A 14890-nucleotide genomic window follows, 5' to 3' on the forward strand; every position below is an offset into this window, starting at 1 on the left:
TGTTCTTGGCTTTTAAAATTTATTTTATTTTTCTTAAAAATGAATTCGTCAACAAATGAATTTGAAAGTCTGCTACTTCAAAGAAGTCACAAGTCAGAATTTAATCAGAACTCATTTCTAATATTCAGTAACTGTAAGAAGTACCTTGCCAATTGAGACAAGCTTACAGATATTCCACATAGGGCCAAAGTTTCTACCTAACTGAAAAAAATAACCACTGAAACTGCCAGGTTTGAGAAGCTGAATTTAAAGGAATGAAACTTGAACTGAGCATCAACGCTCTTTGATGTATACATCCCACTTTACCAACTGAGAAATCAATCATGAGAGGAAAAAAAAAGGGAAATTTCCTGACCTCCTATCAACAGCAATAATGTCAAGAACATATTTCATGAATGAATGAAATAGTGGGGGGAAAAAAACAGAATTAGAATCATAGGATCATTTAGGTTGGAAAAGACCTTTAAGATCATCAAGTCCAAATGTAAACCTAATACTGCCAAGTTGACCACTAAACCATGTCCCTAAGCACCACATCTACACGTCTCTTAGATACCTCCAGGGATGGTGACTCCATCACTTCCCTGGGCAGCCTGTTCCAATGTTTGATAACCCTTTCAGTGAAGGAATTTTTCCTAATATCCAGTCTAAACCTCCCCTGGTGCAACTTGAGGCCATTTCCTCTCATCCTATCATTAAAGAATTAAAGATCTGAATTTCACTTTTATCACAGATTTTGGGGAATAGTCTGAAAACACATTCAATTCTGAGAAAAATTAAATCAAATTCTCATACGTATAGTCTAGGGTGGAGTCAACTATTTATTTCATAAAGGGAACTATATAAAATATTGCAACACATGATATATTATAACTAGCTGTTTACAAAGAGAAGAAATAGAAAAGATCTTAAAATCTGATAGTCTTTTTGTAAAGATATAATAAGGCAGGCCAAATAGGATATGAAGAGCAACTTGCAGATGTTGTTGTCGTATCCTGGGCTGCATCAAAAGCAGCGTGGCCAGCAGGTTGAGGGAGGTGATTCTGCCCCTCTACTGCGCTCTTGTGAGCCCCCCACCTGTTGTACTGCGTCCAGCTATTGGGCCCCCAACAGAAGAAGGACATGGAGCTATTGGAATGAGTCCAGAGGAGGGCCACGAAGATGATCAGAGGGCTGGAGCACCTCTTCTGTGAAGTGAGGCTGAGAGAGTTGGGGCTGTTCAGCCTGAAGAAGAAAAGGCTCTGGGGGGACCTTCTAGCAGCCTTCCAGTACCTGAAGGGGGCCTACAGAAAAGTTCGAGAGGGACTCTTTACAAGGGCAAGTAGTGATATGATGAGGGGTAATGGTTTTAAACTGAAAGAGGGTAGATTTAGATTAGATATTAGGAAGAAATTCTATAGTGTGAGGGTGGTGAGACACTGGAACAGGTTGCCCAGAGAAGTTGTGGATGGAGCTTTGAGCAACCTGGTCTAGTGGAAAGGTGTCCCTGCCCATGGCACGGGGGTTGGAACTGAATGATCTTTAAGGTTCCTTCCAACCCAAACCATTCTATGATAAGTTATAAAAACTATTATTAATCCTTTTTCTAATAAATCAACAGTGAGAAAGCTGATGGTCTGTTGTCCATTACACAATCAATATGAAAAATGAAGGAAATGAAAGCTACTTGTATTTCCTCTATATTCAAATTGGAGAAGCATGCAAATAATCCTGTGCCCATATTTTATATATGGGCTACATCATAAGATCTGTCTCAAATTGAACATTGTCATAAAACAAACAGACAAAATAGGTAGTTAAAAAGACCTGGGAATAGATACCAGTCATTGAAGAATTCAGAAGGTCTAGAAAACAGCTAGCATGATAACAATTTTTAAAATGCTTCATTACAAATAAGATGACATATGGAAAAATATGATATACCGAAGAAGAATCAAAACAATTTTTGTACAAGAAAACTTAGGTCTTACAAATCTATTTCAGTTTTATGAATGAGTCAATAAGTTGACTCTACTGGGTCGGAGGTCTAGGCAGGCCTTCGAAAGACGTTTAAAAAAGGCCTTCCACAATGACTCTTATAGAAACTTAGCTGACTTTGAAAAAGAAAAGGCCCTCACATGCTGGAATGCCTAGTTATTAAATTAGGAAAAAATAAAGGAGAAGAGACAAGAAAAGAGGAATAAATGACCAGTTTCCATGCTGTATGAACATCATATCAGTAGACACCCAAAGGGAACCATGCTTGGCTTTTGCCACAGAAAAAAAAATATCAAAATTATTTAGGAAGCTAGGTAAATACAGAAACAAAGATACTAGGGGATTAAAACTAGTGAAGACCTTCAATACTTAGTGATGAAAAGAAAATATATAAAGTAATGAAAATCAAAACATAGTTCTGATTCTACTGATAGAGGTGCAGCTCTGAGTTTACTATTACCGCTACAAATGAGATCTCACAATTATAAAATGTACCCTTATTTAAAAAAAGCCAGCTTTTTATTTTTTAAAAAATATTGTACAATAGCATTAAAAAATAAACAGAAGATTAAGAGTTATTAGGAAAAAAATATCAAGCATAACAGAAAATGTAATTATTGAAGTCATATATTAACATGTCCAATAGTGTATTTCTGTTCACTATTGTGTCCACCCCCCTACACACTCCAATTATGTAAGTTTGGAACTGGAAAGTCAGCAAAATAATAGTAAGTGTTTGATGGTAAGGAATTGCTGGTATATGATACTTCAGTCAGAGTGGAAAAAAACTGAATTGACATATAGGATCCTGGGATGGATGGAGTGAAGGAAGAGGGAACTGAATTCATTTTCTATTCCAATATCATGAAATTGCAGATGTAGATTTAAAGAAAACAATATAAATACTTCACCCAATGTACAGCTACATTCATAATTTTTCACAACAGGCCATAGTGAATGTTAAATGCTTACATGTGTTCAAAAAACAATTGAAAAAATTCACAGAAGAAATATTCAGTAAGACGTATTAGAGTTCAAAAACACCGCTCTCATTCTGGAACTTTCTAAGCCATAAATTGCTAAGAAGCTGTTACAGTGCTCTGGGAAAGTAGTTTTGCTCTGCTCTTAGTAAGTTTTTCATACATATCCATTTTTGGTCAATGTCAGAAATGGGATACAGGGCTAGATGAACTTTTGTTCTGATGGCATGCAAGTACTCTCATGCTACTCTTCCAAAATAAAAAACGTTACTGGCATTTAAAAGCAAGCTTCCCCAACTGGCTGAAAAAAAAAAGGGTGAGAGGCAGTGCAATAAAGTTGAGAATTTAAAATTGTTTTCTTTTTTCCCTTAATTTTTCATTTCAGCATTCTAACCTTTGAAAAGCTATGTAATAGCTAATAATAGAAACTAGAGCTTCTGTTATTTTATGGTTAGAATATATCCCTTAATAAACTATCATCATATTAAGATATTCCTGCTGTTAAACCTACTATATAAAAGCTACAGGCCAATACTAAATATGTATCCTTAAGTGAAATCAAAAACTTGTCTTAATTAAGAAAAAATACAATATAGAAGAGCTGATTATACACACATATCAGCAAAACCTATAGTTTTCCTTTTTTTATCATTGTTATAAAATGTGTAATTCAAAAGTTTTATACAGTCTTTGAAAACTTTATCACTACAATTTACAGACCCATTCAAGATGTTAGAAAATACGAGATAAAATATTAAACATAAATGAAAAATTTGAAGCATACTAGTACTCTTAAAATTATGTTTCTAGTCACATGCAAATGACAGATTCATTTTTAAATCTGGTCTTTGACCTTCAGTTCTTCTTGTCAGGAATTCTGAATTAAATATTTTTGAAACTGGAAACAATTTGGTGAGGAAAGTACGGAGTGCTTAGTGTTGATCCATGATAGTTTGTAATCAAGTAATTTTTTTCCTTGCTATTATTAAACATTAGCATAATTTGCTAGAAGAACAGAACACATCTGTAAAACTCGCTTTTTATTTGTTTTTTAGCTCTACACTTTAGTGGGTTTTCTAAGGAATTGAAATGAGCATTTCACCAGAAAAGTAATTAGGAAAAAAAATCTATAAAGCAACAGTATCCCAAGGGGTAATTCTGACAAAACATATTGCATTTTAAAAATCTGCTGAGAGAAAATTGTGCAGCCAGTACTGCTTTACCATCACAATAACCAGCCTCAGAGGTCTTCACTGAAACAAAGATAATTCTTCACTAGATGAACAGTGCTAAGTGAAGTATCAAAGTGTTTAACAATAATACCATAATTATGTCTTCTCTTGAGTTGTGTTCTGATGAAGAGTAAAAAATATTTAAAAACTCAACCAAGAGATCTGTGACACAAACCCAGGAATGAAACACATGGCAATTAGTATAAGCCCTTACTATTCAAACTTCTCCCACATCATCTGGTCAAATTATAAAATTCCTCCTTTGTACTGTGGTACCTCCCCAAAACACCTCTGGCAGACCACATGCTTTCAGATAGCGGGTAGACAGATCACTGTCTACTGTGATCATTGTTGACACAGAAGCATTTTGCATCTCTTTTTGTATTTGGCCGTATTCACACCAGTGAGTCAGCACAGCGAAGTCGGTAAGCAGACTACAGTAGCAGGTGCTGAGACCCATACACAAACACAAGAGCCTAGGTTTTGCCTGCTTCTCTGGCCCTTAATCCACATATGGTATGAGGCTGGAATTAGTCCAGCCCTGTCCACTCCCTTAGGGCTTGGAGCAAGGATCATGAATATCTGAAGCAGAGCTTCCCTCATAGTTTCCTTCAGAAGGAATTAAGTGTGAACAAAATCACTCTGAGCTAACACAATACAAATTCAAGGGGGAATGATGAGGGAATCTGCCTTAAAGCCACATTAACCAAAATGTTAAAGTATGTTAACGCAGCTGCAGCATTTGTCACCTTATCTCATTCCATTTATTTTTCTCAACCACTTCTTAAATTTTATTTCACAAATCTACTTGTAAACACTGTTCTAGTTAATAATTTGTGATAAGTTTGTATGGAGCTTGGAGTAATAAGGCTGTCTCTTGTTAAAAGTGTTCTACTGTGTTGGGTTAATCTTGGCTGGCTGCCAGGTGCCCACCAAGCCGCTCCCTCACTCCCCTCCCTCAGAAGGAGGGAGAAAACAAGATGAGAAACCTCATGGGTCAAGATAAAGGAAATTTAATAAAAAAACAAGGGCCGCATGTGGAAGCAAACCAAAAAACCCCCAAAACCAAAAAACCCCCAACCCATAAACGGAGATGCATTCTCTACTTCCCACCAGCAGGCAATGTCCAGCCACTTCTGGGAAGCAGGGCCTCAGTACACATAGAAGTGGCTTTGGAAGACAAACACCTTAACAACAAATGCCCACCTCCCCGTTCTCTTAGCTTTTATTACTGAGCACAACATCATGTGGTATGAAACACCCCTTTGATCAGTTTGGGTCAGTTGTCCTGGTTGTGTCTCGTCCAAACTTCTTGCCCACCTCTAGCCTACAAGACTTTGTGTGGGATGTTGGACGGACAGCTTTGGTGCTGTGCAAGCACTAATCAGCAAGTCAAAACATTTGTGCATTATCAGCCCTGTTCTACCCACAAGCACAAAGCACAGCACTGCATGGGTTGCTATGAGGAAAGTTAACTCCATCCCAGCCAGAACTGGTACCTCTAGATTTCAGTAAATAGTAAACAGTTGGAATGAATTAAAATGAATAAACTTTAAAATGATCCAAATATTTCTGGGAAGAAAAAAAATACAGTATAAACAATCTTTTTAACTGTAACTGAGATTTTGCGTTCATAAAAAAATGTAATACATGTGATTCATATACCATATAAAATGTGTGTTATTAAGATGTGATCTGATCCAACAGCTTCTCATCCAATGGGTTTACATGTAAGTAGTGGTAATCCATTAAAACACAGCAGACACTAAAAACAAAGAGGTCTGATAAATACAGCAACTTTTAAAAAGAAAAAATCTGTTCCTAACTAGAGATGAAAAATAGCTGTTAATATTTTTCCCTGAATAATGAAAAAATAGAACTTTATGATGCTGCAAGTTTAAAAACTGTGGTATTCGCAGTTCTCTTTCTTGGGAATCAAGCATGTAACCACTACTTCCAAAAATTTACAGTGTTTTTTTCCCTTCAGTTAATAAACCCAATACTTCAATCATTTTGAGATCTTTGTCATAGCACATGTACTTTGTTAGTCTGTTTCAAACAGTTGCTTAATCTATGGAGAAAGGAAGAAAAAGATACTATCTTGATAATGAATCTGGAAGTGAGTACAAGTGTGTTATAACATCTTCCTTAGAGATGTACAGAAACAGATAATTTTTGTTTTGAAATTTTTGTTAATTTGATTCTTCTAGATCTTAAAAAAGGAAGGATTGAACTCTGATTCTTTATTCAACCAAGAAAACAGATTTAGGGAGCAGCAATTTAGTTTCACAGTCTTTACTAGTGTTTTTTAGTTAAAGTTAGGAAGCATATCATTCACATTGTAACTATAGTTCAGCGGTGGACTTGGCAGTGTTAGATTTGCGGTTGAACTCAATGATCTTAAAGGCTTTTTCCAACCTAAATGATTCTATGATTCTATGATCCTATTCCCATACCAAAAGTTTGTATCCCTAAAGATTAGAGTTTACACAGATTGCTCGGTGATAATGTGAAATTACAAAGACTGTAGAACTACAGCAGGATAACTAGTTTCTCCCATATAAGAAACACATCATCAAATACCTCGTTTTGTAATTAGGAGGAATACTACTTTCACATCTTTTATATAAGGAAGAGGAGAGAGTAGACATTGTCCCTCTATGTTAAAAATATGAAGACAAACAATCTCATTCAAGTTGCTATCATAAAAATGGCTTTTTGCCTATGAAGTGTGAGGAACACATCCACCCACCTCTGACATTGTGGTGGGATGACCTTGGCTGGCTTCCAGATGCCCACCCAGCTGTTCTCTCACCCCGCCTCCTCTACAGGACAGGGGGAGAAAGTAAGATGGACAGGCTGTCAAGGCAGCTCCTGACCTCCCAGAGGCCACCACTGAAGCCCCCCTGCTACCAAAACCTTGTCATGTTCACTCAATACAGACAATTTTTTGAATTATTTGCATAAAAAAAATTGAGTGTTTCCTACTTTTGAAAAGTCAAACCTAAAATGTTGATGATTTAAAAAACATCTTGCTAGATAATGTTAAACTAAAATAGTTTCATCTTAAAAATACATGTTGTCCATCATTCCATGTTTAAAATCTATGTAATTTTTCCTAAGAACTTTATAACCTTATCATATCAAAGATGGAAATTAAACTTAAAAAAAAAAATTCGGTCTATGCATCCACAAACTCCACAGTTTAGCATTTTGCACTTAGATTCTGTACGAGTCCACTATAAAATATATTCAATTAATCAAATATTTAATAACCAGATATTTATAGTAATAATTAGAGATAATACAAAAGAACTTCTATTATTCCTTAAAATTAATGTCTAAGTTTGTCTCAAGGTCATATTCACAGATGAAATAGAAAACCTCTTTCCATAAACAGCATGTTTTGAGTATTGATCTACACCATCAGCAAGGGGTTTTTTTCTTCATTTTATCCCTTCCTAGATGAACAAGTTAGATCCATTTAATATTTGTTGTCATGCTATTTTTCAAATAATACAGCTATTAATTTAAAAAGTATTTTCCATTCACACAGAATCACAGAATCACAGAATGTTAGGGATTGGAAGGGACCTCGAAAGATCATCTAGTCCAATCCCCCTGCCGGAGCAGGATTACCTAGATCATATCACACGGGAGTGCATCCAGGCGGGTTTTGAATGTCTCCAGAAAAGGAGACTCCACAACCTCTCTGGGCAGCCTGTTCCAGTGTTCAGTCACCCTCACCGTAAAGAAGTTTTTCCTCATATTTATGTGGAACCTCCTGTGTTCCAGCTTGCACCCATTGCCCCTTGTCCTGTCAAGGGATGTCACTGAGAAGAGCCTGGTTCCATCCTCATGACACTTGCCCTTTACATATTTATAAACACTAATGAGGTCACCCCTCAGTCTCCTCTTCTCCAAGCTAAAGAGACCCAGCTCCCTCAGCCTCTCCTCATAAGGGAGATGTTCCACTCCCTTAATCATCTTCGTGGCTCTGCGCTGGACTCTCTCTAGCAGTTCCCTGTCCTTCTTGAACTGAGGGGCCCAGAACTGGACACAATATTCTAGATGTGGCCTCACCAAGGCAGAGTAGAGGGGGAGGAGAACCTCTCTTGACCTGCTAACTACACCCCTTCTAATACAGCCCAGGATGCCATTGGCCTTCTTTGCCACAAGGGCACATTGCTGGCTCATGGTCATCCTGCTGTCCACTAGGACCCCCAGGTCCCTTTCCCCTACGCTGGTCTCCAACAGGTCTGTCCCCAACTTGTACTCATACATGGAGTTGTTCTTGCCCAGATGCAGGACTCTACACTTGCCCTTGTTATTTTTCATTAAATTTCTCCCCAACCAACTCTCCAGCCTGTCTAGGTCTCTCTGAATGGCAGCACAGCCTTCTGGTGTGTCAGCCACTCCTCCCAGTTTTGTGTCATCAGCTAACTTGCTGACAGTGCACTCTATTCCCTCATCCAAGTCATTAATGAATATATTGAATAGTACTGGTCCCAGGACCGACCCTTGAGGGACTCCACTAGATACAGGCCTCCAACTGGACTCAGTCCCATTGACCACCACTCTCTGGCTTCTTTCCTTCAGCCAGTTCACAATCCACCTCACTACCCGATCATCCAGACCACACTTCCTCAGTTTAGCTGCGAGGATGCTGTGGGAGACCGTGTCAAACGCTTTACTGAAATCGAGATAGACCACATCCACTGCTTTACCATCACCTATCCACCGGGTTATGTCCTCATAAAAGGCTATCAAGTTGGTTAAGCATGACTTCCCCTTGGTGAAGCCATGTTGACTGCCCCTAATGATCCCCCTATCCTTGATGTGTCTAGAGACAGCACCAAGAACAAGTTGTTCCACCACCTTTCCAGGGATGGAGGTGAGGCTGACCGGTCTATAGTTACCTGGGTCCTCCTTCTTGCCCTTTTTGAAGACTGGAGTGACATTCGCTTTCCTCCAGTCCCCAGGCACCTCTCCCGTTGCCCACGACTTAGCAAACATGATGGAGAGTGGCCTAGCAATGACTTCCGCCAGCTCCCTCAGCACCCGCGGATGCATCCCATCAGGGCCCATGGATTTATAGATGTCCAGATTGCTTAATTGGTCCCTGACCCAGCCCTCATCAACCAAGACAGACTTCTCCTCTATCCTGACTCACTCTGGGGTCTCAGGGGTCCGGAGCTCCTCAGGACAGTCTCCAGCAGTATAGACAGAGGCAAAGAAGGCATTCAGTAACTCCGCCTTCTTTTTATCCTCTGTCTCCAGGGCCCCCACCTCATTCAGCAGTGGGCCTACATTGCCTCTAGTGTTGGTTTTACCTGCAATGTATTTGAAGAAGCCCTTTCTGTTGTCCTTGACCTCTCTTGCAAGGTTTAATTCCAAGGAGGCCTTAGCTTTCCTAGTTGCCTCCCTACATCCTCTGACAACAGACTTCTATTCCTCCCAAGTGGCCAGCCCCTCCTTCCGTGATCTGTACACTCTCTTCTTCCACTTGAGTTTGCCCAGCAGTTCCCTGTTTATTCATGCAGGTTCCAATAAGTAAAATCGATAAACTTGCATAGTAACAATGTCTGATCTCAATTGTTTCATCAGTTCTGCTCATCTTGTACAACAGAAGTTAACGTTTCAAAAACTGCATATGGAAACATTTTAAACCAACATACCGCCAGCTAAGAAAAATATTAAAGACTCACATTTTGTGCAAAACATAACAAATATTAACTTTTGTGTTCAGAACTTCAATTTGCATGAGTTACTATCATAAGAGGCAAAAGATTGCACACATTCTATATTCTGTGGAAGTATACATATTAAAGAGCAAGATAATTACGTGTCAACATGAAATCATTTAGATAAGGACATAAGGACTTCACACCTGTATATTGATACCATTTTTAATCTTACTAAAACAGTTATTAAAGAAAAAATGGCTTTTGTTTATAATCTTTAAAAGTATAAATCAGACATACATCAGTTAATAACACTGTATATTGTTCTAAACAACTACAATGGATCTCCTAAATCATCTCACAAATACAGGTTTTGGAGAAGCTAAGGCATTAGGCAACTGTGTTTTGCGCTGGAATTCATTCCATAACACATTACCCACATCCCTTGTGTCTACTTGCTAAGTAAAGACCTAATCATTCAGATTAAGATGCACAAAGATCTTTAGACAGCTGTGGTTTCAATCTTGCATATGATCCCCTTTGCTAACTTAAACATCTAACCATCACACATATTTTTCTTTTTTTTTCCTTCACTTATTAAACTGTTTTTATCTCAACCTATGAGTTTTTTCTCAGTTTTCCCTTTCAGTTCTTTCCCCCATCCCACTGTTGAGGAGTGAATGAGGACTGAGTGGGAGATTACCTGCCAGCTGGGGTCAACCCATCACAAACAGGCTGCACAGAGAGGTTGTGCAGTCCTGGAAGTTTATGAGATCCCACTGGACAAAGCCTTGAGCTACCTGGTCTGACCTCAGAGCTGACCTTGCTTTGTGCAGGAGGTCGTACTGAAGATCTCCTGAGGTCCATTCCAGCCTGACTTGTTCTGTGATTCCATGATTTGCAGTTCTTGTGAATCAGAGATAGAAAGAGCTGCACTTAAATCCATTCCTTCCCTAGTCTTCGGATGATAACTGTTACCAATCCACCAGATGATGGATTACATAGCTTCAGCTGACACTAAAATACAATTTTAAATTTTCTTCTTTAAGCTGATAATTAATAGTTTTGAAGACAATCTTATCCTAAAACCATCAGCTATGAAAAGGCAAACACTGAAGGGACATTCACTTTTATGACAAGGAAACAGAGGTGACTGGGGTCGATCTCTGCCTTTCGACTTTGATGAAAAGATTTGAAGTTGTGTCAGTTAGAGATAGTAACAGACAGAGCTCATCACAGATGTCTAGTATTCTATGTAAGAAGCATTTTAAAAAAACTAACAAACACCCAATACTTTGATATAACTGAAAGATATTTGAAATACAGTAACAAGTCTTAGCAAATAAGCGTCTTTCTGGCCTCACCTCCAACCTCAAATTACTTGCATTACAAAAAAATCATGAAAATGCTGATTGATATGATATGATATGATATGATGTGATAGGCTATGATAAAATAAATACCAGTAAAGAAAAATCCAAAACAGGTGTTTGTTATGCAAGATATTTTATAAAGTCAAGCTATATGTGTGAATTGCAATTTGCTGTTCCTGTTTACTTAAGTTTACTTAATCTCTTCTGTTCCTCCCAGTCTTCACTTTTGCACTCTAGTCTTGTCAGACTTGTCATTTCCCTCTGCTCCTTTTAAAAATGAAAAGATATTTCTTTCTATTTCTGTACTCTACAAAAATTCAAAGACACTGAGTTCTAATTGTCCAGGTCTGAGATGCAGACAGGGCTGTTCTATCTTGCACAACCCTTGTTTTAGGGACATATTTTAACATTATGAAACAGTATTTCTTTTGGGCAATGCTCCCCAAGTAACCAAACTAAGCAATGCACTTACCTTATTTTTAACCAACAGCTTAACTTTGTACATTTTGATGATCACAACTCAATTTAGTTAGTGTTGCTTTATTTTTCATCTCCAGAAGTCCCTGAATTTCTTTTACCTGATACTTCAATCTTCTGTTCTCTTCTTCCAAACTTTGCTTTTCTGCTTCAAGTCTCTCTCTCTTGCCCCATTCAGAAGTATTCTCAAACTGCAATCTTTCCAGCTGGGAAGGGTTGAGGTGGGGGGGAAGAACAACCGAAAGAGAGAAAAAAGAAAGAGGAATAATATGATTAAAAATCCCTGTTCTTTACAGGGTGAGGCTAATGGCCTCACCTCAGAGTGAGGTGGGCATCTTAGAAATGTTTCATAAAGTTAAGTAATTGAATTTGAAAAGAAAAAAAAATAAGTGTATTAATTGTACCTTTACAAAAGTCAAGCATAGGTAATGTTTTAATACAGTAACTGGCAATCAAACCTTATTTTTTTCCCTGCTATTTATGGAACAACAGTATTAAAAAAAATAATTTAAAAAAATGTTTTAAATAACATTGAGACTGATTTTGGCCTGACACTGTCAAAGTGAACTTTTTATTCCCCAGAAGATGAAAAATCAGCACATTTTTAGTTACGCTCTGTTTAAACTTTAGAAGGACTATAAGGAGTATTTATTAAACTGAAGAAGTTCTAAAGTATGTCTTCAGTACTAGAAACCGCTATCCTAATAACCAGAGGAAGGATATTTAAGTTTTCACACTACCCTGTTTCTTGAGGTCACAATTAATAGTCTTAAGGGAAATATTATCTTTTATGGCCAATGCTGTAACTTTAATTTAGGATAAACAAGCTTTCTGAATTAATTTATCTAATTTACATATAGGATGAATTAAATATATCAACAAAAAGCCATATTACTAAGTCATATAATGTAATTATCTAAAACCTGATTTTATTTACTCTTCAGAGACAACTAGACAGAGGTTTTGTAAAGAATATATGAAATGTTCCTCAGATTTCAAAAGAAAAACTGGCAAAATTGATTTATTTTTATAGCACAAAACAGGTACTTATCAGGTATTAACATATATTTATCAGAAGATTATTATTGACAAGTACTTACAATTAACAAGTTATTATTAACTGGTACTTAGGAGAAGATTAAAAGTCACTAAGATAGATAAAAAATTTTGAAAATTAAAGATTCCAGTTCTTTCAACTGAGATGAAAAAAAGAAGAGAAATGCTAATACATAAAAGCCGAAATTTTAAGAACCTCAGAATTTTCAGTTCTGTGAGAATTAAAATCGATTATTTGATAAAAGCAGAGGATGACAACAGTGCAAGACACTTCTTCATTGAAGAAACAGGATGCCTGTGTCAACAAGGCTTTAGAAAGAGCCAGAGGGGTGTACTTTTTCAGATATCAGTTACTTTTATTTTAAAATCAATTTCTGGCAAATAATGAAAACTACTGAACACGAAGCAAAGAGAATGAAGTGTTACAGCATCAGAGAAACATAATTCAGACCCTATGAATTGTAACAATTTGATTATCTAGCTAAATCAAACAGTAAACTTGTCTGTTCCCAACTTATTTCTGGGCAAATAAAAACAATTAGAAACTCTATAAAGAGGCTCATTCAGATTTTCAGAGGAAAGTCTTTTTAAGTCTCTCTACTAAAGACAAATTTCATATTCGATGGAAATAACAAGTGAATTTTTATTAACAATAATAATATTTTTCCAGATATTTCTCTAACTAGTATTCTGTATACGATAAACTAGAGGATTCTCCAAAAAGACTGAGTAAAGCAGGGGGAAGAAACAAGCTCCACAAGCTTCATGTTCTCATGACGAAGAACAATAAAAACCAAACAGCAGTGCTGATGTTTCAAACAGTTCCCATGTATAAATCAGACCTCGACCATAAGCCTATCCATTTGAAAATGAGGTCTATAATGTCCAAAGGCTTACATTATTTAGGTATGGGCATGTCCTGGTCTGGACTAAAACAGAACCAATTTTCCTTTTAGTGATTTTTACTTTCAACTAAGCTTTTTCTAAGTAACTGCAGTTTCTGAAACTAACTGCATGTTTTGCAGATAGTGTCTGCTTCTAGGACTGATAACGCTCGAAGTTTGTAGTTATCACTGAGGCACCGGTAGGGATGTTATGCAGAAAGGCTCTTGCTGTACTTATTCTTAGAGAATTTCTGTGAGAAATATTTCCTATGCAAGTTCAGCTACTTGTTCCATGAATTAGCTTCACTTTCTTAATTTAATTAGGAAATAAAACATCTTAATGGCTTACTGATTGCCCATGATAGAAGCAACAGTATGTACACTACAAAGGCCTCCGAAAACTTGCGAATGTACAGTATTATTACAGCTTTTAGTTGTTCATTTGAATCCCTAAAAAAAGAAAGTTGAGTCAGTTATACATATTACTTTTTTTAAAGAGGGTTAGAAGTTATAATGTTACATTCTCTTGCTGTTCACCTTACTTCAAAGATGAAACAGAGATATTCACAGCAGTGATATCCTATTCAAGAATTGCACTACTGTTTTTCTAATTGAAGTATGATTTCACAAGGCCAAGTGCTGGGTCCTGCACTTGGGTCACAACAATCCCATGCAATGCTACAGGCTTGGGGAAGAGTGGCTGGAAAGCTGCCTGACGGAAAAGGACCTAGGGGTGCTGGTTGACAGCCAGCTGAATATGAGCCAGCAGTGTGCCCACGTGGCCAAGAAAGCCAACAGCATCCTGGCTTGTATCAGAAATAGTGTGGCCACCAGGATTAAGGAAGTAATCGTACCCCTGTACTTGGCACTGGTGAGGCCGCACCTCAAATACTGTGTTCAGTTTTGGGCCACTCACTACAACAAAGACATTGAGGTGCTAGAGCGAGTCCAAAGAAGGGCAACAAAGTTGGTGAAGGGTCTAGAGCACAAGTCTTATGAGAAGTGGCCGAGAGAACTGGGGTTGTTTAGTCTGGAGGAAAGGAGGCTGAAGGGAGACCTTATTGCTGTATACAACTACCTGAAAGGAGGTTGTAGAGAGGCAGGTATTAGTCTCTTCTCCCAGGTAACAAGCGATAGGATGAGAGGAAATGGCCTCAGGTTGTGCCAGAGGAGGTTTAGATTGGATATTAGGAAAAAATTCTTCACCGAGAGGGTTGTCAAGCATTG

The 14890-nt window shown here is 37.6% G+C and overlaps 1 protein-coding gene across 1 annotated transcript in view; it reads right to left on the reverse strand.

Moving 5' to 3' along the window:
• The window catches only part of CCDC102B (coiled-coil domain containing 102B), a 162371-nt gene that overhangs the window by 90274 nt on the left and 57207 nt on the right, over window positions 1-14890 (reverse strand). Inside the window, exon 5 of the mRNA XM_068397057.1 lies at window positions 11825-11929. Within this exon, the coding sequence (XP_068253158.1) occupies window positions 11825-11929 (105 nt within the window). The remainder of the gene's footprint in view (window positions 1-11824; window positions 11930-14890) is intronic.

This window comes from Nyctibius grandis, chromosome 3 (assembly GCF_013368605.1).
Source record: "Nyctibius grandis isolate bNycGra1 chromosome 3, bNycGra1.pri, whole genome shotgun sequence".
Taxonomy (NCBI): Eukaryota; Metazoa; Chordata; class Aves; order Nyctibiiformes; family Nyctibiidae; genus Nyctibius; species Nyctibius grandis.